This window comes from Mobula hypostoma, chromosome 5, assembly GCF_963921235.1.
Source record: "Mobula hypostoma chromosome 5, sMobHyp1.1, whole genome shotgun sequence".
Lineage (NCBI taxonomy): Eukaryota > Metazoa > Chordata > Chondrichthyes > Myliobatiformes > Myliobatidae > Mobula > Mobula hypostoma.
This window is the reverse complement of record NC_086101.1, coordinates 104,290,270-104,304,419: the sequence shown is the minus strand read 5'-3', so window position 1 is coordinate 104,304,419 and position 14,150 is coordinate 104,290,270. Positions and strand designations below refer to the sequence as shown.

At 51.2% G+C, this 14,150-nt stretch overlaps 1 protein-coding gene across 1 annotated transcript in view; it reads left to right on the top strand.

Moving 5' to 3' along the window:
- The window catches only part of LOC134346241 (macrosialin-like), a 71,344-nt gene extending 58,119 nt beyond the window's left edge, over window positions 1-13,225 (top strand). Inside the window, exons 5-6 of the mRNA XM_063047565.1 lie at window positions 11,666-11,839; window positions 12,231-13,225. Of these exons, the coding sequence (XP_062903635.1) occupies window positions 11,666-11,839; window positions 12,231-12,370 (314 nt within the window). The 3' untranslated portion in view covers window positions 12,371-13,225. The remainder of the gene's footprint in view (window positions 1-11,665; window positions 11,840-12,230) is intronic.
- Window positions 13,226-14,150: the final 925 nt, after the last annotated feature.

Below are 14,150 nucleotides of genomic sequence, written 5' to 3'. Positions count from 1 at the left end.
CTCCCCATCGTTTTCACCTTCTCTCCATCCCTCCCCATCGTTTTCACCTTCTCTCCGTCTCTCCCCGTCGTTTTCACCTTCTCTCCATCCCTCCCCATCATTTTCACCTTCTCTCCCTCCGACCCTGTCATTTTCACCTTCACACCATCTCTCCCCATCGTTTTCACCTTCTCTCAGTCTCTCCCCATCATTTTCACCTTCTCTCCATCCCTCTCTGTCGTTTTCACCTTCTCTCCATCCCTTCCCTTGTCGTTTTCACCTTCTTTCCATCCCTCCCCGTCATTTTCATCTTCCCTACGTCCCTCCCCGTCGTTTTCACATTCTCTCCATCTCTCCCCATCGTTTTCACCTTCTCTCCATCCCTCCCCATCGTTTTCAACTTCTCTCCGTCTCTCCCCGTCGTTTTCACCTTCTCTCCGTCCGACCCTGTCATTTTCACCTTCACTCCATCTCTCCCCATCGTTTTCACCATCTCTCAGTCTCTCCCCATCATTTTCACCTTCTCTCCGTCCCTCCCTGTCGTTTTCACCTTCTCTCCATCCCTTCCCTTGTCGTTTTCACCTTCTCTCCATCCCTCCCCGTCGTTTTCACCTTCACTCCATCCCTCTACCCGTCGTTTTCACCTTCTCTCCATCTCTCCCCATCGTTTTCACCTTCTCTCCATCCCTCCCCATCGTTTTCACCTTCTCTCCGTCTCTCCCCGTCGTTTTCACCTTCTCTCCATCCCTCCCCGTCATTTTCACCTTCTCTCCCTCCGACCCTGTCATTTTCACCTTCACACCATCTCTCCCCATCGTTTTCACCTTCTCTCAGTCTCTCCCCATCATTTTCACCTTCTCTCCATCCCTCCCTGTCGTTTTCACCTTCTCTCCATCCCTTCCCTTGTCGCTTTCACCTTCTCTCCATCTCTCCCCGTCGTTTTCATCTTCCCTACGTCCCTCCCCGTCGTTTTCACATTCTCTCCATCCCTCTCCCTGTCGTTTTCACCTTCTCTCCATCCCTCCCCGTCGTTTTCACTTTCTCTCTGTCCATCCTCGTCATTTTCACCATCTTTCCTTTCCTCCCTGTGATTTTCACCTTCTCTCTGTCCCTTCCTGTCGTTTTCACCTTCTCTCTGTCCCTCTGTCATTTTCACCTTCTCTCTGTCCATCCCAGAGATTTTCACATTCTCTCTCTGTTGTTTTCACCATCTCTCCATCCCTCCCCATCGTTTTCACCTTCTCTCCATCCCTCTACCTGTCATTTTTGCCTTCTCTCCATCTCTGCCCGTCGTTTTCACCTTCTCTCCGTCTCTCCCCATCGTTTTTACCTTCTCTACATCCCTTCGCTTGTCGTTTTCACCTTCTCTCCATCCCTCCCTGTCGTTTTCACATTCTCTCCATCCCTCCTCGTCGTTTTCACCTTCTCTCCATTCCTCCCCGTCGTTTTCACCTTCTCTCCATCTCCCCGTCGTTTTCACCTTCTCTCCATCTCTCCCCGTCGTTTTCACCTTCTCTCCGTTCCTCCCTGTCATTTTCACCTTCTCTCCATCCCTCCCTGTCGTTTTCACGTTCTCTGCATCCCTCCCCATCGTTTTCACCTTATCTCCATATCCCCGTCGTTTTCACCTTCTCTCCATCTCTCCCGTCATTTTCACCTTCTCTCTATCTCCCTGTCGTTTTCACCTTCTCTCCATCCCTTCCCTTGTCGTTTTCACCTTCTCTCTATCTCCCTGTCGTTTTCACCTTCTCTCCGTCTGACCCCGTCATTTTCACCTTCTCTCCATCCCTCCCCTGTCGTTTTTACCTTCTCTCCGTCTCTCCCCATCATTTTCACCTTTTCTCCATCCGACCTTGTCATTTTCACCTTCACTCCATCCCTCCGCGTCTTTTTTCCCCCTCCCCATCTCTCCCGTCATTTTCACCTTCTCTCCATCTCTCCCGTCATTTTCACCTTCTCTCCATCCCTCCCCGTCGTTTTCACTTTCTCTCTGTCCATCCTCGTCATTTTCACCATCTTTCCTTTCCTCCCTGTGATTTTCACCTTCTCTCTGTCCATCCCAGACATTTTCACATTCTCTCTCTGTTGTTTTCACCATCTCTCCATCCCACTCCCTGTCATTTTCACCTTCTCTCCATCCCTCCCTATCATTTTCACCTTCTCTCCATCCCTCCCCATCGTTTTCACCTTCTCTCCATCTCTCCCCGTCGTTTTCACCTTCTCTCCATCCCTCTCCCTGTCATTTTCACCTTCTCTCCATCCCTACCCGCCGTTTTCACCTTCTCTCCATCCCTCTCCCCGTCATTTTCACCTTCTCTCTGTCCGACCCTGTCATTTTCACCTTCACTCCATCTCTCCCCATTGTTTTCACCTTCTCTCCGTCTCTCCCCGTGGTTTTCACCTTCTCTCCATCCCTCCCCATCGTTTTCACCTTCTCTCCATCTCTCCCCGTCGTTTTCACCTTCTCTCCATCTCTCCCCGTCGTTTTCACCTTCTCTCCATCCCTCTCCCTGTCATTTTCACCTTCTCTCCATCCCTCCCCGCCGTTTTCACCTTCTCTCCATCCCTCTCCCCGTCGTTTTCACCTTCTCTCCGGCTCTCCCCATTGTTTTCACCTTCTCTCCATCCCTCCCCGTCGTTTTCACCTTCTCTCCGTCTCTCCCCGTCGTTTTCACCCTCTCTCCATCCCTCCCCGTCATTTTCACCATCTCTCCGTCTCTCCCCATCGTTTTCAACTTCTCTCCGTCTCTCCCCGTCGTTTTCACCTTCTGTCCGTCCGACCCTGTCATTTTCACCTTCACTCCATCTCTCCCCATCGTTTTCACCATCTCTCAGTCTCTCCCCATCATTTTCACCTTCTCTCCGTCCCTCCCTGTCGTTTTCACCTTCTCTCCATCCCTTCCCTTGTCGTTTTCACCTTCTCTCCATCCCTCCCCGTCGTTTTCACCTTCACTCCATCCCTCTCCCCGTCGTTTTCACCTTCTCTCCATCTCTCCCCATCGTTTTCACCTTCTCTCCATCCCTCCCCATCGTTTTCACCTTCTCTCCGTCTCTCCCCGTCGTTTTCACCTTCTCTCCATCCCTCCCCATCATTTTCACCTTCTCTCCCTCCGACCCTGTCATTTTCACCTTCACACCATCTCTCCCCATCGTTTTCACCTTCTCTCAGTCTCTCCCCATCATTTTCACCTTCTCTCCATCCCTCTCTGTCGTTTTCACCTTCTCTCCATCCCTTCCCTTGTCGTTTTCACCTTCTCTCCATCCCTCGCCGTCATTTTCATCTTCCCTACGTCCCTCCCCGTCGTTTTCACATTCTCTCCATCCCTCTCCCTGTCGTTTTCACCTTCTCTCCATCCCTCCCCGTCGTTTTCACTTTCTCTCTGTCCATCCTCGTCATTTTCACCATCTTTCCTTTCCTCCCTGTGATTTTCACCTTCTCTCTGTCCCTTCCTGTCGTTTTCACCTTCTCTCTGTCCCTCTGTCATTTTCACATTCTCTCTGTCCATCCCAGAGATTTTCACATTCTCTCTCTGTTGTTTTCACCATCTCTCCATCCCTCCCCATCGTTTTCACCTTCTCTCCATCCCTCTACCTGTCATTTTTGCCTTCTCTCCATCTCTGCCCGTCGTTTTCACCTTCTCTCCGTCTCTCCCCATCATTTTCACCTTCTCTCCGTCTCTCCGCGTTTTCACCTTCTCTCCATCCCTCCCGTCGTTTTCACCTTCTCTCCGTCTCTCCCCGTCGTTTTCACCTTCTCTCCATCCCTCCCTGTCGTTTTCACCTTCTCTCCATCCCTCCCGTCGTTTTCACATTCTCTCCGTCTCTCCCCGTCGTTTTCACCTTCTCTCCATCCCTCCCCGTGGTTTTCACCTTCTCTCCATCCGACCCTGTCATTTTCACCGTCTGTCCGTCCGACCCTGTCATTTTCACCTTCACTCCATCTCTCCCCATTGTTTTCACCTTCTCTCCATCTCTCCCCGTCGTTTTCACCTTCTCTCCATCCCTCCCCGTCGTTTTCACCTTCTCTCCGTCTCTCTCTGTCATTTTCACCTTCTCTCCGTCTCTCCCCGTTTTCACCTTCTCTCCGTCTCTCCCCGTCGTTTTCACCTTCTCTCCATCCCTCCCCGTCGTTTTCACCTTCTCTCCGTCCCTCCCCGTCTTTTTCACCTTCTCTCCATCCCTCCTGTCGTTTTGACCTTCTCTCCGTCTCTCCCCATCGTTTTCATCTTCTATCCATCCCTTCCCTGTCGTTTTCACCTTCTCTCCGTCCCTCCCCATTGTTTTCACCTTCTCTCCATCCCTCCCGTCGTTTTCACCTTCTCTCCGTCTCTCCCCATCGTTTTCACCTTCTCTACATCCCTTCGCTTGTCGTTTTCACCTTCTCTCCATCCCTCCCTGTCGTTTTCACATTCTCTCCATTCCTCCCCGTCGTTTTCACCTTCTCTCCATCTCCCCGTCGTTTTCACCTTCTCTCCATCTCTCCCCGTCGTTTTCACCTTCTCTCCGTTCCTCCCTGTCATTTTCACCTTCTCTCCATCCCTCTCCCCGTCATTTTCACCTTCTCTCTGTCCGACCCTGTCATTTTCACCTTCACTCCATCTCTCCCCATTATTTTCACCTTCTCTCCGTCTCTCCCCGTGGTTTTCACCTTCTCTCCATCCCTCCCCATCGTTTTGACCTTCTCTCTGTCTCTCCCCGTCGTTTTCACCTTCTCTCCATCTCTCCCCGTCGTTTTCACCTTCTCTCCGTTCCTCCCTGTCATTTTCACCTTCTCTCCATCCCTCCCTGTCGTTTTCACGTTCTCTGCATCCCTCCCCATCGTTTTCACCTTATCTCCATATCCCCGTCGTTTTCACCTTCTCTCCATCTCTCCCGTCATTTTCACCTTCTCTCTATCTCCCTGTCGTTTTCACCTTCTCTCCATCCCTTCCCTTGTCGTTTTCACCTTCTCTCTATCTCCCTGTCGTTTTCACCTTATCTCCGTCTGACCCCGTCATTTTCACCTTCTCTCCATCCCTCCCCTGTCGTTTTTACCTTCTCTCAGTCTCTCCCCATCATTTTCACCTTTTCTCCATCCGATCCTGTCATTTTCACCTTCACTCCATCCCTCCGCGTCGTTTTTCCCCCTCTCCATCTCTCCCGTCATTTTCACCTTCTCTCCATCTCTCCCGTCATTTTCACCTTCTCTCCATCCCTCCTCGTCGTTTTCACTTTCTCTCTGTCCATCCTCGTCATTTTCACCATCTTTCCTTTCCTCCCTGTGATTTTCACCTTCTCTCTGTCCATCCCAGACATTTTCACATTCTCTCTCTCTGTTGTTTTCACCATCTCTCCATCCCACTCCCTGTCATTTTCACCTTCTCTCCATCCCTCCCTATCATTTTCACCTTCTCTCCATCCCTCCCCATCGTTTTCACCTTCTCTCCATCACTCCCCGTCGTTTTCACCTTCTCTCCATCCCTCTCCCTGTCATTTTCACCTTCTCTCCATCCCTCACCGCCGTTTTCACCTTCTCTCCATCCCTCTCCCCGTCATTTTCACCTTCTCTCTGTCCGACCCTGTCATTTTCACCTTCACTCCATCTCTCCCCATTGTTTTCACCTTCTCTCCGTCTCTCCCCGTGGTTTTCACCTTCTCTCCATCCCTCCCCATCGTTTTGACCTTCTCTCCGTCTCTCCCCGTCGTTTTCACCTTCTCTCCGTCTCTCTCCATCGTTTTCATCTTCTCTCCATCCCTTCCCTGTCGTTTTCACCTTCTCTCCGTCCCTCCCCATCGTTTTCACCTTCTCTCCGTCTCTCCCCATCGTTTTCACCTTCTCTACATCTCTTCACTTGTCGTTTTCACCTTCTCTCCATCCCTCCCTGTCGTTTTCACATTCTCTCCATCCCTCCTCGTCGTTTTCACCTTCTCTCCATTCCTCCCCGTCGTTTTCACCTTCTCTCCGTCCCTCCCCGTCGTTTTCACATTCTCTCCATCTGTCCCCGTCGTTTTCACCTTCTCTCTGTCCCTCCCTGTCGTTTTCACCTTCTCTCCATCCCTCCCGTCGTTTTCACCTTCTCTCCGTCTCTCCCCATCGTTTTCACCTTCTCTACATCTCTTCACTTGTCGTTTTCACCTTCTCTCCGTCCCTCCCCGTCGTTTTCACCTTCTCTCCATCCCTCCCGTCGTTTTCACCTTCTCTCCGTCTCTCCCCATCGTTTTCACCTTCTCTACATCTCTTCACTTGTCGTTTTCACCTTCTCTCCATCCCTCCCTGTCGTTTTCACATTCTCTCCATCCCTCCTCGTCGTTTTCTCCTTCTCTCCATTCCTCCCCGTCATTTTCACCTTCTCTCCATCCATCCCCGTCGTTTTCACTTTCTCTCTGTCCATCCTTGTCATTTTCACCATCTTTCCTTTCCTCCCTGTGATTTTCACCTTCTCTCTGTCCATCCCAGACATTTTCACATTCCCTCTCTGTTGTTTTCACCATCTCTCCATCCCACTCCCTGTCATTTTCACCTTCTCTCCATCCCTCCCTGCCGTTTTCACCTTCTCTCCATCCCTCTCCCCGTCATTTTCACCTTCTCTCCGTCCGACCCTGTCATTTTCACCTTCACTCCATCTCTCCCATTGTTTTCACCTTCTCTCCGTCTCTCCACATCGTTTTCACCTTCTCTCCATCCCTCCCCGTCGTTTTCACCTTCTCTCCGTCTCTCTCTGTCGTTTTCACCTTCTCTCCGTCTCTCCCCGTTTTCACCTTCTCTCCGTCTCTCCCCGTCGTTTTCACCTTCTCTCCATCCCTCCCCGTCGTTTTCACCTTCTCTCCGTCCCTCCCCATCTTTTTCACCTTCTCTCCATCCCGCCCGTCGTTTTCACCTTCTCTCCGTCTCTCCCCATCGTTTTCATCTTCTCTCCATCCATTCCCTGTCGTTTTCACCTTCTCTCCGTCCCTCCCCGTCGTTTTCACCTTCTCTCCATCCCTCCCGTCGTTTTCACCTTATCTCCGTCTCTCCCCATCTTTTTCACCTTCTCTACATCCCTTCACTTGTCGTTTTCACCTTCTCTCCATTCCGCCCTGTCGTTTTCACATTCTCTCCATCTCTCCTCGTCGTTTTCACCTTCTCTCCATTCCTCCCCGTCGTTTTCACCTTCTCTCCGTCTCTCCCCGTCGTTTTCACATTCTCTCCATCTGTCCCCATCGTTTTCACCTTCTCTCTGTCCCTCCCTGTCGTTTTCACCTTCTCTCCATCCCTCCCCGTCGTTTTCACCTTCTCTCCGTCTCTCTCTGTCGTTTTCACCCTCTCTCCATCCCTCTCTGTCGTTTTCAGCTTCTCTCCATCCCTCCCCGTCATTTTCACCTCTCCATCCCTCCCCTTCGTTTTCACCTTCTCTCCGTCTCTCCCCATCGTTTTCACCTTCTCTTCATTCCTCTTCTGTCGTTTTCACCTTCTCTCCATCCCTCTCACTGTCGTTTTCACCTTCTCTGCATCTCCCCATCGTTTTCACCTTCTCTCCATCTCTCCCCGTCGTTTTCACCTTCTGTCCGTTCCTCCCTGTCATTTTCACCTTCTCTCCATCCCTCCCTGTCGTTTTCACGTTCTCTGCATCCCTCCCCGTCGTTTTCACCTTCTCTCCATCTCCTCGTCGTTTTCACCTTCTCTCCATCTCTCCCCGTCGTTTTCACCTTCTCTCTGTTCCTCCCTGTCATTTTCACCTTCTCTCCATCCCTCCCTGTCGTTTTCACGTTCTCTGCATCCCTCCCCATCGTTTTCACCTTATCTCCATATCCCCGTTGTTTTCACCTTCTCTCCATCTCTCCCGTCATTTTCACCTTCTCTCTATCTCCCTGTCGTTTTCACCTTCTCTCCATCCCTTCCCTTGTCGTTTTCACCTTCTCTCTATCTCCCTGTCGTTTTCACCTTATCTCCGTCTGACCCCGTCATTTTCACCTTCTCTCCATCCCTCCCCTGTCGTTTTTACCTTCTCTCAGTCTCTCCCCATCATTTTCACCTTTTCTCCATCCGATCCTGTCATTTTCACCTTCACTCCATCCCTCCGCGTCGTTTTTCCCCCTCTCCATCTCTCCCGTCATTTTCACCTTCTCTCCATCTCTCCCGTCATTTTCACCTTCTCTCCATCCCTCCTCGTCGTTTTCACTTTCTCTCTGTCCATCCTCGTCATTTTCACCATCTTTCCTTTCCTCCCTGTGATTTTCACCTTCTCTCTGTCCATCCCAGACATTTTCACATTCTCTCTCTGTTGTTTTCACCATCTCTCCATCCCACTCCCTGTCATTTTCACCTTCTCTCTATCCCTCCCCGCCATTTTCACCTTCTCTCCATCCCTCTCCCCGTCGTTTTCACCTTCTCTCCGTCTCTCCCCATCGTTTTCACCTTCACTCCATCCCTCTCTGTCGTTTTCACCTTCTCTCCATCCCTCCCCATCGTTTTCACCTTCTCTCCGTTTCTCCCCATCGTTTTCACCTTCTCTCCGTCTCTCCCCGTCGTTTTCACCTTCTCTCCATCCCTCTGTTTCGTTTTCACCTTCTCTCCATCTCTCCCCATCATTTTCACCTTTTCTCCATCCCTCCCGTCGTTTTCACATTCTCTCCGTCTCTCCCGTCATTTTCACCTTCTCTCCATCCCTCCCCGTCTTTTTCACTTTCTCTCTGTCCATCCTCGTCATTTTCACCATCTTTCCTTTCCTCCCTGTGATTTTCACCTTCTCTCCGTCCCTTCCTGTCGTTTTCACCTTCTCTCTGTCCCTCTGTCATTTTCTCCTTCTCTCTGTCCATCCCAGACATTTTCACATTCTCTCTCTGTTGTTTTCACCATCTCTCCATCCCTCACCGTCATTTTCACCTTCTCTCCGTCTCTCCCCATCGTTTTCACCTTCTCTCCATCCCTCTCCCTGTCATTTTCACCTTCTCTCCATCTCTGCCCGTTGTTTTCACCTTCTCTCCGTCTCTCCCCATCATTTTCACCTTCTCTCCGCCTCTCCGCGTTTTCACCTTCTCTCCATCCCTCCCGTCGTTTTCACCTTCTCTCCGTCTCTCCCCGTCATTTTCACCTTCTCTCCATCCCTCCCTGTCGTTTTCACCTTCTCTCCATCCCTCCCGTCGTTTTCACATTCTCTCCGTCTCTCCCCATGGTTTTCACCTTCTCTCCATCCGACCCTGTCGTTTTCACCTTCTCTCCGTCCGACCCTGTCATTTTCACCTTCACTCCATCTCTCCCCATTGTTTTCACCTTCTCTCCGTCCCTCCCCATCATTTTCACCTTCTCTCCATCCCTCCCCGTCGTTTTCACCTTCTCTCCATCCCTTCCCTTGTCGTTTTCACCTTCTCTCCATCCCTCCCCGTCGTTTTCACCTTCTCTCCATCCCTCCCCGTCGTTTTCACCTTCTCTCCGTCTCTCCCCGTTTTCACCTTCTCTCTGTCCCTCCCCGTCTTTTTCACCTTCTCTCCATCCCTCCCCGTCGTTTTCACCTTCTCTCCGTCCCTCCCCGTCGTTTTCACATTCTCTCCATCTGTCCCCGTCGTTTTCACCTTCTCTCTGTCCCTCCCTGTCGTTTTCACCTTCTCTCCATCCCTCCCCGTCGTTTTAACCTTCTCTCTGTCTCTCTCTGTCGTTTTCACCCTCTCTCCATCCCTCTCTGTCGTTTTCAGCTTCTCTCCTTCCCTCCCCATCATTTTCAGCTTCTCTCCATCCCTCCCCTTCGTTTTCACCTTCTCTCCATCTCTCCCCATCGTTTTCACCTTCCCTCCGTCTCCCCGTTTACACCTTCTCTCCGTCCCTCCCCATCATTTTCACCTTCTCTCCATCCCTCCCCGTCGTTTTCACATTCTCTCCATCCATCTCCCTGTCGTTTTCACCTTCTCTCCGTCCCTCCCCGTCGTTTTCTTCTTCCCTCTGTCCCTCCCCGTCGTTTTCACATTCTCTCCATCCCGCTCCCTGTCGTTTTCACCTTCTCTCCATCCCCCCGTCATTTTCACCTTCTGTCCATCTCTTCCCCTGTCGTTTTCACATTCACTCCATCCCTCACCGTCGTTTTCACGTTCTGTCCATCCCTCCCCATCGTTTTCACGTTCTCTCCGTCTCTCCCTGTCGTTTTCACCTTCTCTCCATCACGGCCCTTACACTTCCTCCCTTACTTCACCTGTGAGTCGGCTGGGGTGATATACTGCGTCCGGTGTTCCCGATGTGGCCTTTTATATATTGGCCAGACACGACACAGACTGGGAGACCGTTTTGCTGAACACCTACGCCCTGTCCGCCAGAGAAAGCAGGATCTCCCAGTGGCCACACATTTTAATTCCACATCCCATTCCCATTCTGACATGTCTATCCACGGCCTCCTCTACTGTAAAGATGAAGCCACACTCAGGTTGGAGGAACAACACCTTATATTCCGTCTGGGTAGCCTCCAACCTGATGGCATGAACATCGACTTCTCTAACTTCCGCTAATGCCCCACCTCCCCCTCGTACCCCATCCGTTATTTATATACACACGTTCTTTCTCTCTCTCTCCTTTTTCTCCCTCTGTCCCTCTGACTATACCCCTTGCCCATCCTCTGGGTTTTATTCCCCCCCTCCCCCTTTACTTTCTCCCTGGGCCTCCTGTCCCAGGATCCTCTCATATCCCTTTTGCCAATCACCTGTCCAGCTCTTGGCTCCATCCCTCCCCCTCCTGTCTTCTCCTATCATTTCGGATCTCCCCCTCCCACTCCCACTTTCAAATCTGTACTAGCTCTTCCTTCAGTTAATCCTGATGAAGGGTCTCAGCCCGAAACGTCGACTGTACCTCTTTCTAGAGATGCTGCCTGGCCTGCTGTGCTCACCAGCAACTTTGATGTGTGTTCCACCTCACTGGGGGTTGAACTCCATCTGCCTGTTCTCAGCCCAGTTTTTCATCCTATGAATGTCCCGCTGTAACCTCTGACAGTTCTCCACACTATCCACAACACCCCTAACCTTTGTGTCATCAACAAATTTACTAACCCATCCCTCCACTTTCTTATCCAGGTCATTTATAAAAATCACGAAGAGAAGGGGTCCCAGTACAGATCCCTGAGGCACACCATTGGTCACCAATCTCCATCTACAACCACTCTGTGCCTTCTGTGGGCAAGCCAATTCTGTATCCACAAAGCCTTGGATCCCATGCCTCCTTACTTTTTCAATAAGCTTTGCATGGGGTACCTTATCAAATGCCTTGCTGAAATCCATATACAGTACATCTATGGCTCTATCTTTATCAACGTGTTTAGTCATGTCCTCAAAAAATTCAGTCAGGCTCGTAAGGCACGACCTGCCTTTGACAAAGCCAGCTGACAATTCCTAATCATATTATGCCTCTCCAAATGTTCATAAATCCTGCCTCTCAGGATCTTTGCCATCTTCTCTGCATTCACTCTTACCTAGGATTTTCAATATCCAGTAGATTTCAATGCGACCCCCCCCCAACACACTATTCTTTTAGAGGGTGGGCAGGAAGAGAGAAAGAGGTCTGGAGGAAAGGGTAGGGAGAGAGATATAGGGAGGGACAGACAGAGAGTGGGAGCTGGATACAAGGGATTGCTTGTTTTGGATGGACTTTTCCAGGCCCTGAACCAACCTGGCTCTGAGGCAGCCCACAGTCACAGGAAACAGAGAGCTAGGGGACGGGGCCTTGGGTCTTACGTTTTCCCGGTTGTTCTCACAGCATCCACAAAGTTCGTGGCGAACAACGCAAAACTGATGGTGATGGAGACGGCGCTCGGCCACTGCTCACGGTGCTCCAACCTCTCGCTGGAAGCCGCGCGCACCTTCTGGGTTGATCTTGTGGACCAGGAGGTGCAGGTCTTTGAAGTCCCCAGAACACAGACCTTCGGCCCAGGTATTCAGGGTAGGGGGTGGGGGGTCACAGGACTGGACTGGAAGTATTAGTGGGTGAGGGGAAGAGGTGGTGAGGACAAGGGAGGGAGAGAAAGGTTGCATTAAATGAGTAGGGAATGTGGGGTTGGAGACTGGGAGGGTGCAGGGGGGTGGAGTAGCAGGATGGGTAGGGCTAATGATGAATGGGGAGGATAGCTAGGAGGGGGAGGGTTCGGGATTTTGTAGGATGATCATGAATGGGGAGGGGGTGTTTGGGGGTTGGTAGGGGTGATCACGAAAGGGGGATTGGAGGGTTCAGGTTGTAGGCAGGTGTGGGATGGAGAGGGAATAGGTGCTGGCTTTTCGGGCAGAGTGTTACTGCTGCTGTATTGAACCTATGCCTGTGCCCGCAGCTGACATCTGCCCTCAGGACCACAAGCTGCCCGTAGCTGCCATCGTGGTGGTGGTCTTGCTGTTGCTGCTGATCATCATCATCATTATCATCTACCTGATCCGCCGGAAGCACAACTCTGCTGGCTACCAGAGCCTCTGACCGCACCTGGCCTGGACAGTCCCCTGGGCAGGGGTGCCACTGTTAGAGCAACTTCTGTTGGGGTATGGGGATGATGGAATGGGGGGGGGGGCTTCCCGTGCTAGGACCTGGGACTATTTCTCCTTCGCATGTTGATGTGTCAAGTGATCAGAAAGCAGATCAACCAGGTCTGAACTCGGACTGTGTGCGTGTGTGCTTTGGTTTGCTTCATTTTGCAGGGGGCATTGTTCAGGAATGATCTCTCCTCCCTCCCCATCCATTATCCTGCCCCTCCACCCCATTCCAACTCTCAGTGCCTGCTATTTTCAATAGTGTTTCTTGGGTGGGCGTGGGGTGGGGGGGGTGGAGATTTAATGTCTAAAGAATCTACAATGAGAGCACTGGCCACTGGCGCTGTTTGTGTTCTGTCTTCTCCTGCCCCAGCCCTCCACTCTGGAGCCCTTTCTCAGCTCAGTGGTAGCGGGGTGGGGAATTGAGATTGGAAAGGGTAGTGTTGGGGTGAGATGGGGTGGTGAAGGGGTAGGAATAAAATGGACTAAAAGCAGCACATCAGGGCTAGCACAATGGGCTGAGTGACCTGCTGTGCAGCACACCATCTCTTTTTGACCCACCCTTTAATTTGCAGACCCCAGGACATTCTCCCTGGAGAGGAGCGGGGAGGGGCTCCAGGGCTCACATGGTGCAGAGAGAGGTAGCGATGGGTGGGGGTGTAGGGAGGGACTAATGGAATCGGAGAGGCATGTCCTAGGAGGGAGGGGCAGGACTGTTGTGCCAGAGGACAGCCAGGGTCAGTCAAACCCAACTCCAACAATCTTCAAAATTGTATTTGTAATAAAAATGGTAAACTTCTGCACCCAATTGTTTCTGTGTCTTTTTCTCTGCTACCCCAACTTATGAGCTACGGGGTAGCAGAGCAGCATCCTTCTGGCCTCAGGACCAAAACCTTGCCCGGTTTAGGGCTGCAATTCAGCGGGGCCATTCACCAACCAATCCCGTTGCAGTGTGAATAAGGGGTGTGCCACTGACCAAGCCATCTCATTGGACCATGTGAATTCAGAGCAGGGCCACTGGCCAATTAGGACATTAGTTGTTTTAGGCAGGATAGAGTGGGAGAAATTACAGGGGGAGGGTTGGTGTTACCAGTTAGGGAAAATGTCACTTGAGTGCGTAGTCAGGACACACTGGAGAACTCATCTATTGAGGCTTTCTGGGGGAAACTGAGAAATAAGAAATGTATGACCACATTAATGGTGTTATATTTCAGAACACCATGGGAATTACAGGAACAATTTTGTAGAGAGATTGCAGGCTGTTGCAAGAAACATAAGGTAGTTATAGAAGATGACTTTAATTTTCCACATAGGAAGGAGATGTTAAATGAATTTTTTGCATTGTATTTGATTGATATTCATCCATCGTTGACGTCGAAGAGGACCTCGACACCATTATGATGGTGTCAAGACTAGCGTGTGATTTGGATTTAAGTGAGGGAGAGTTGGGCAGCGTCAGCCCCACTCTCTCTTCCCAATTCCCATCTGGATCCAACGGCAAGAGAGTAGAGATGGCTGGAGATGGGATTAGGCGGAGTGGATGACCAGGACGTCTTCTGTGTCTTGTTCTCTACACGTTCCACAACGCTTGCAGAGACCGCCTTCTTGACCGTTGGACCTTCCATTGGTCTCGTCTGCTCAATCCGCCGGAGTCTGTCTTCACATGCTGGGATAGACAACTCCCTATCTCACCAAGGGTTTGAGACCCGTCAGCTACCCTCACCTGGTTT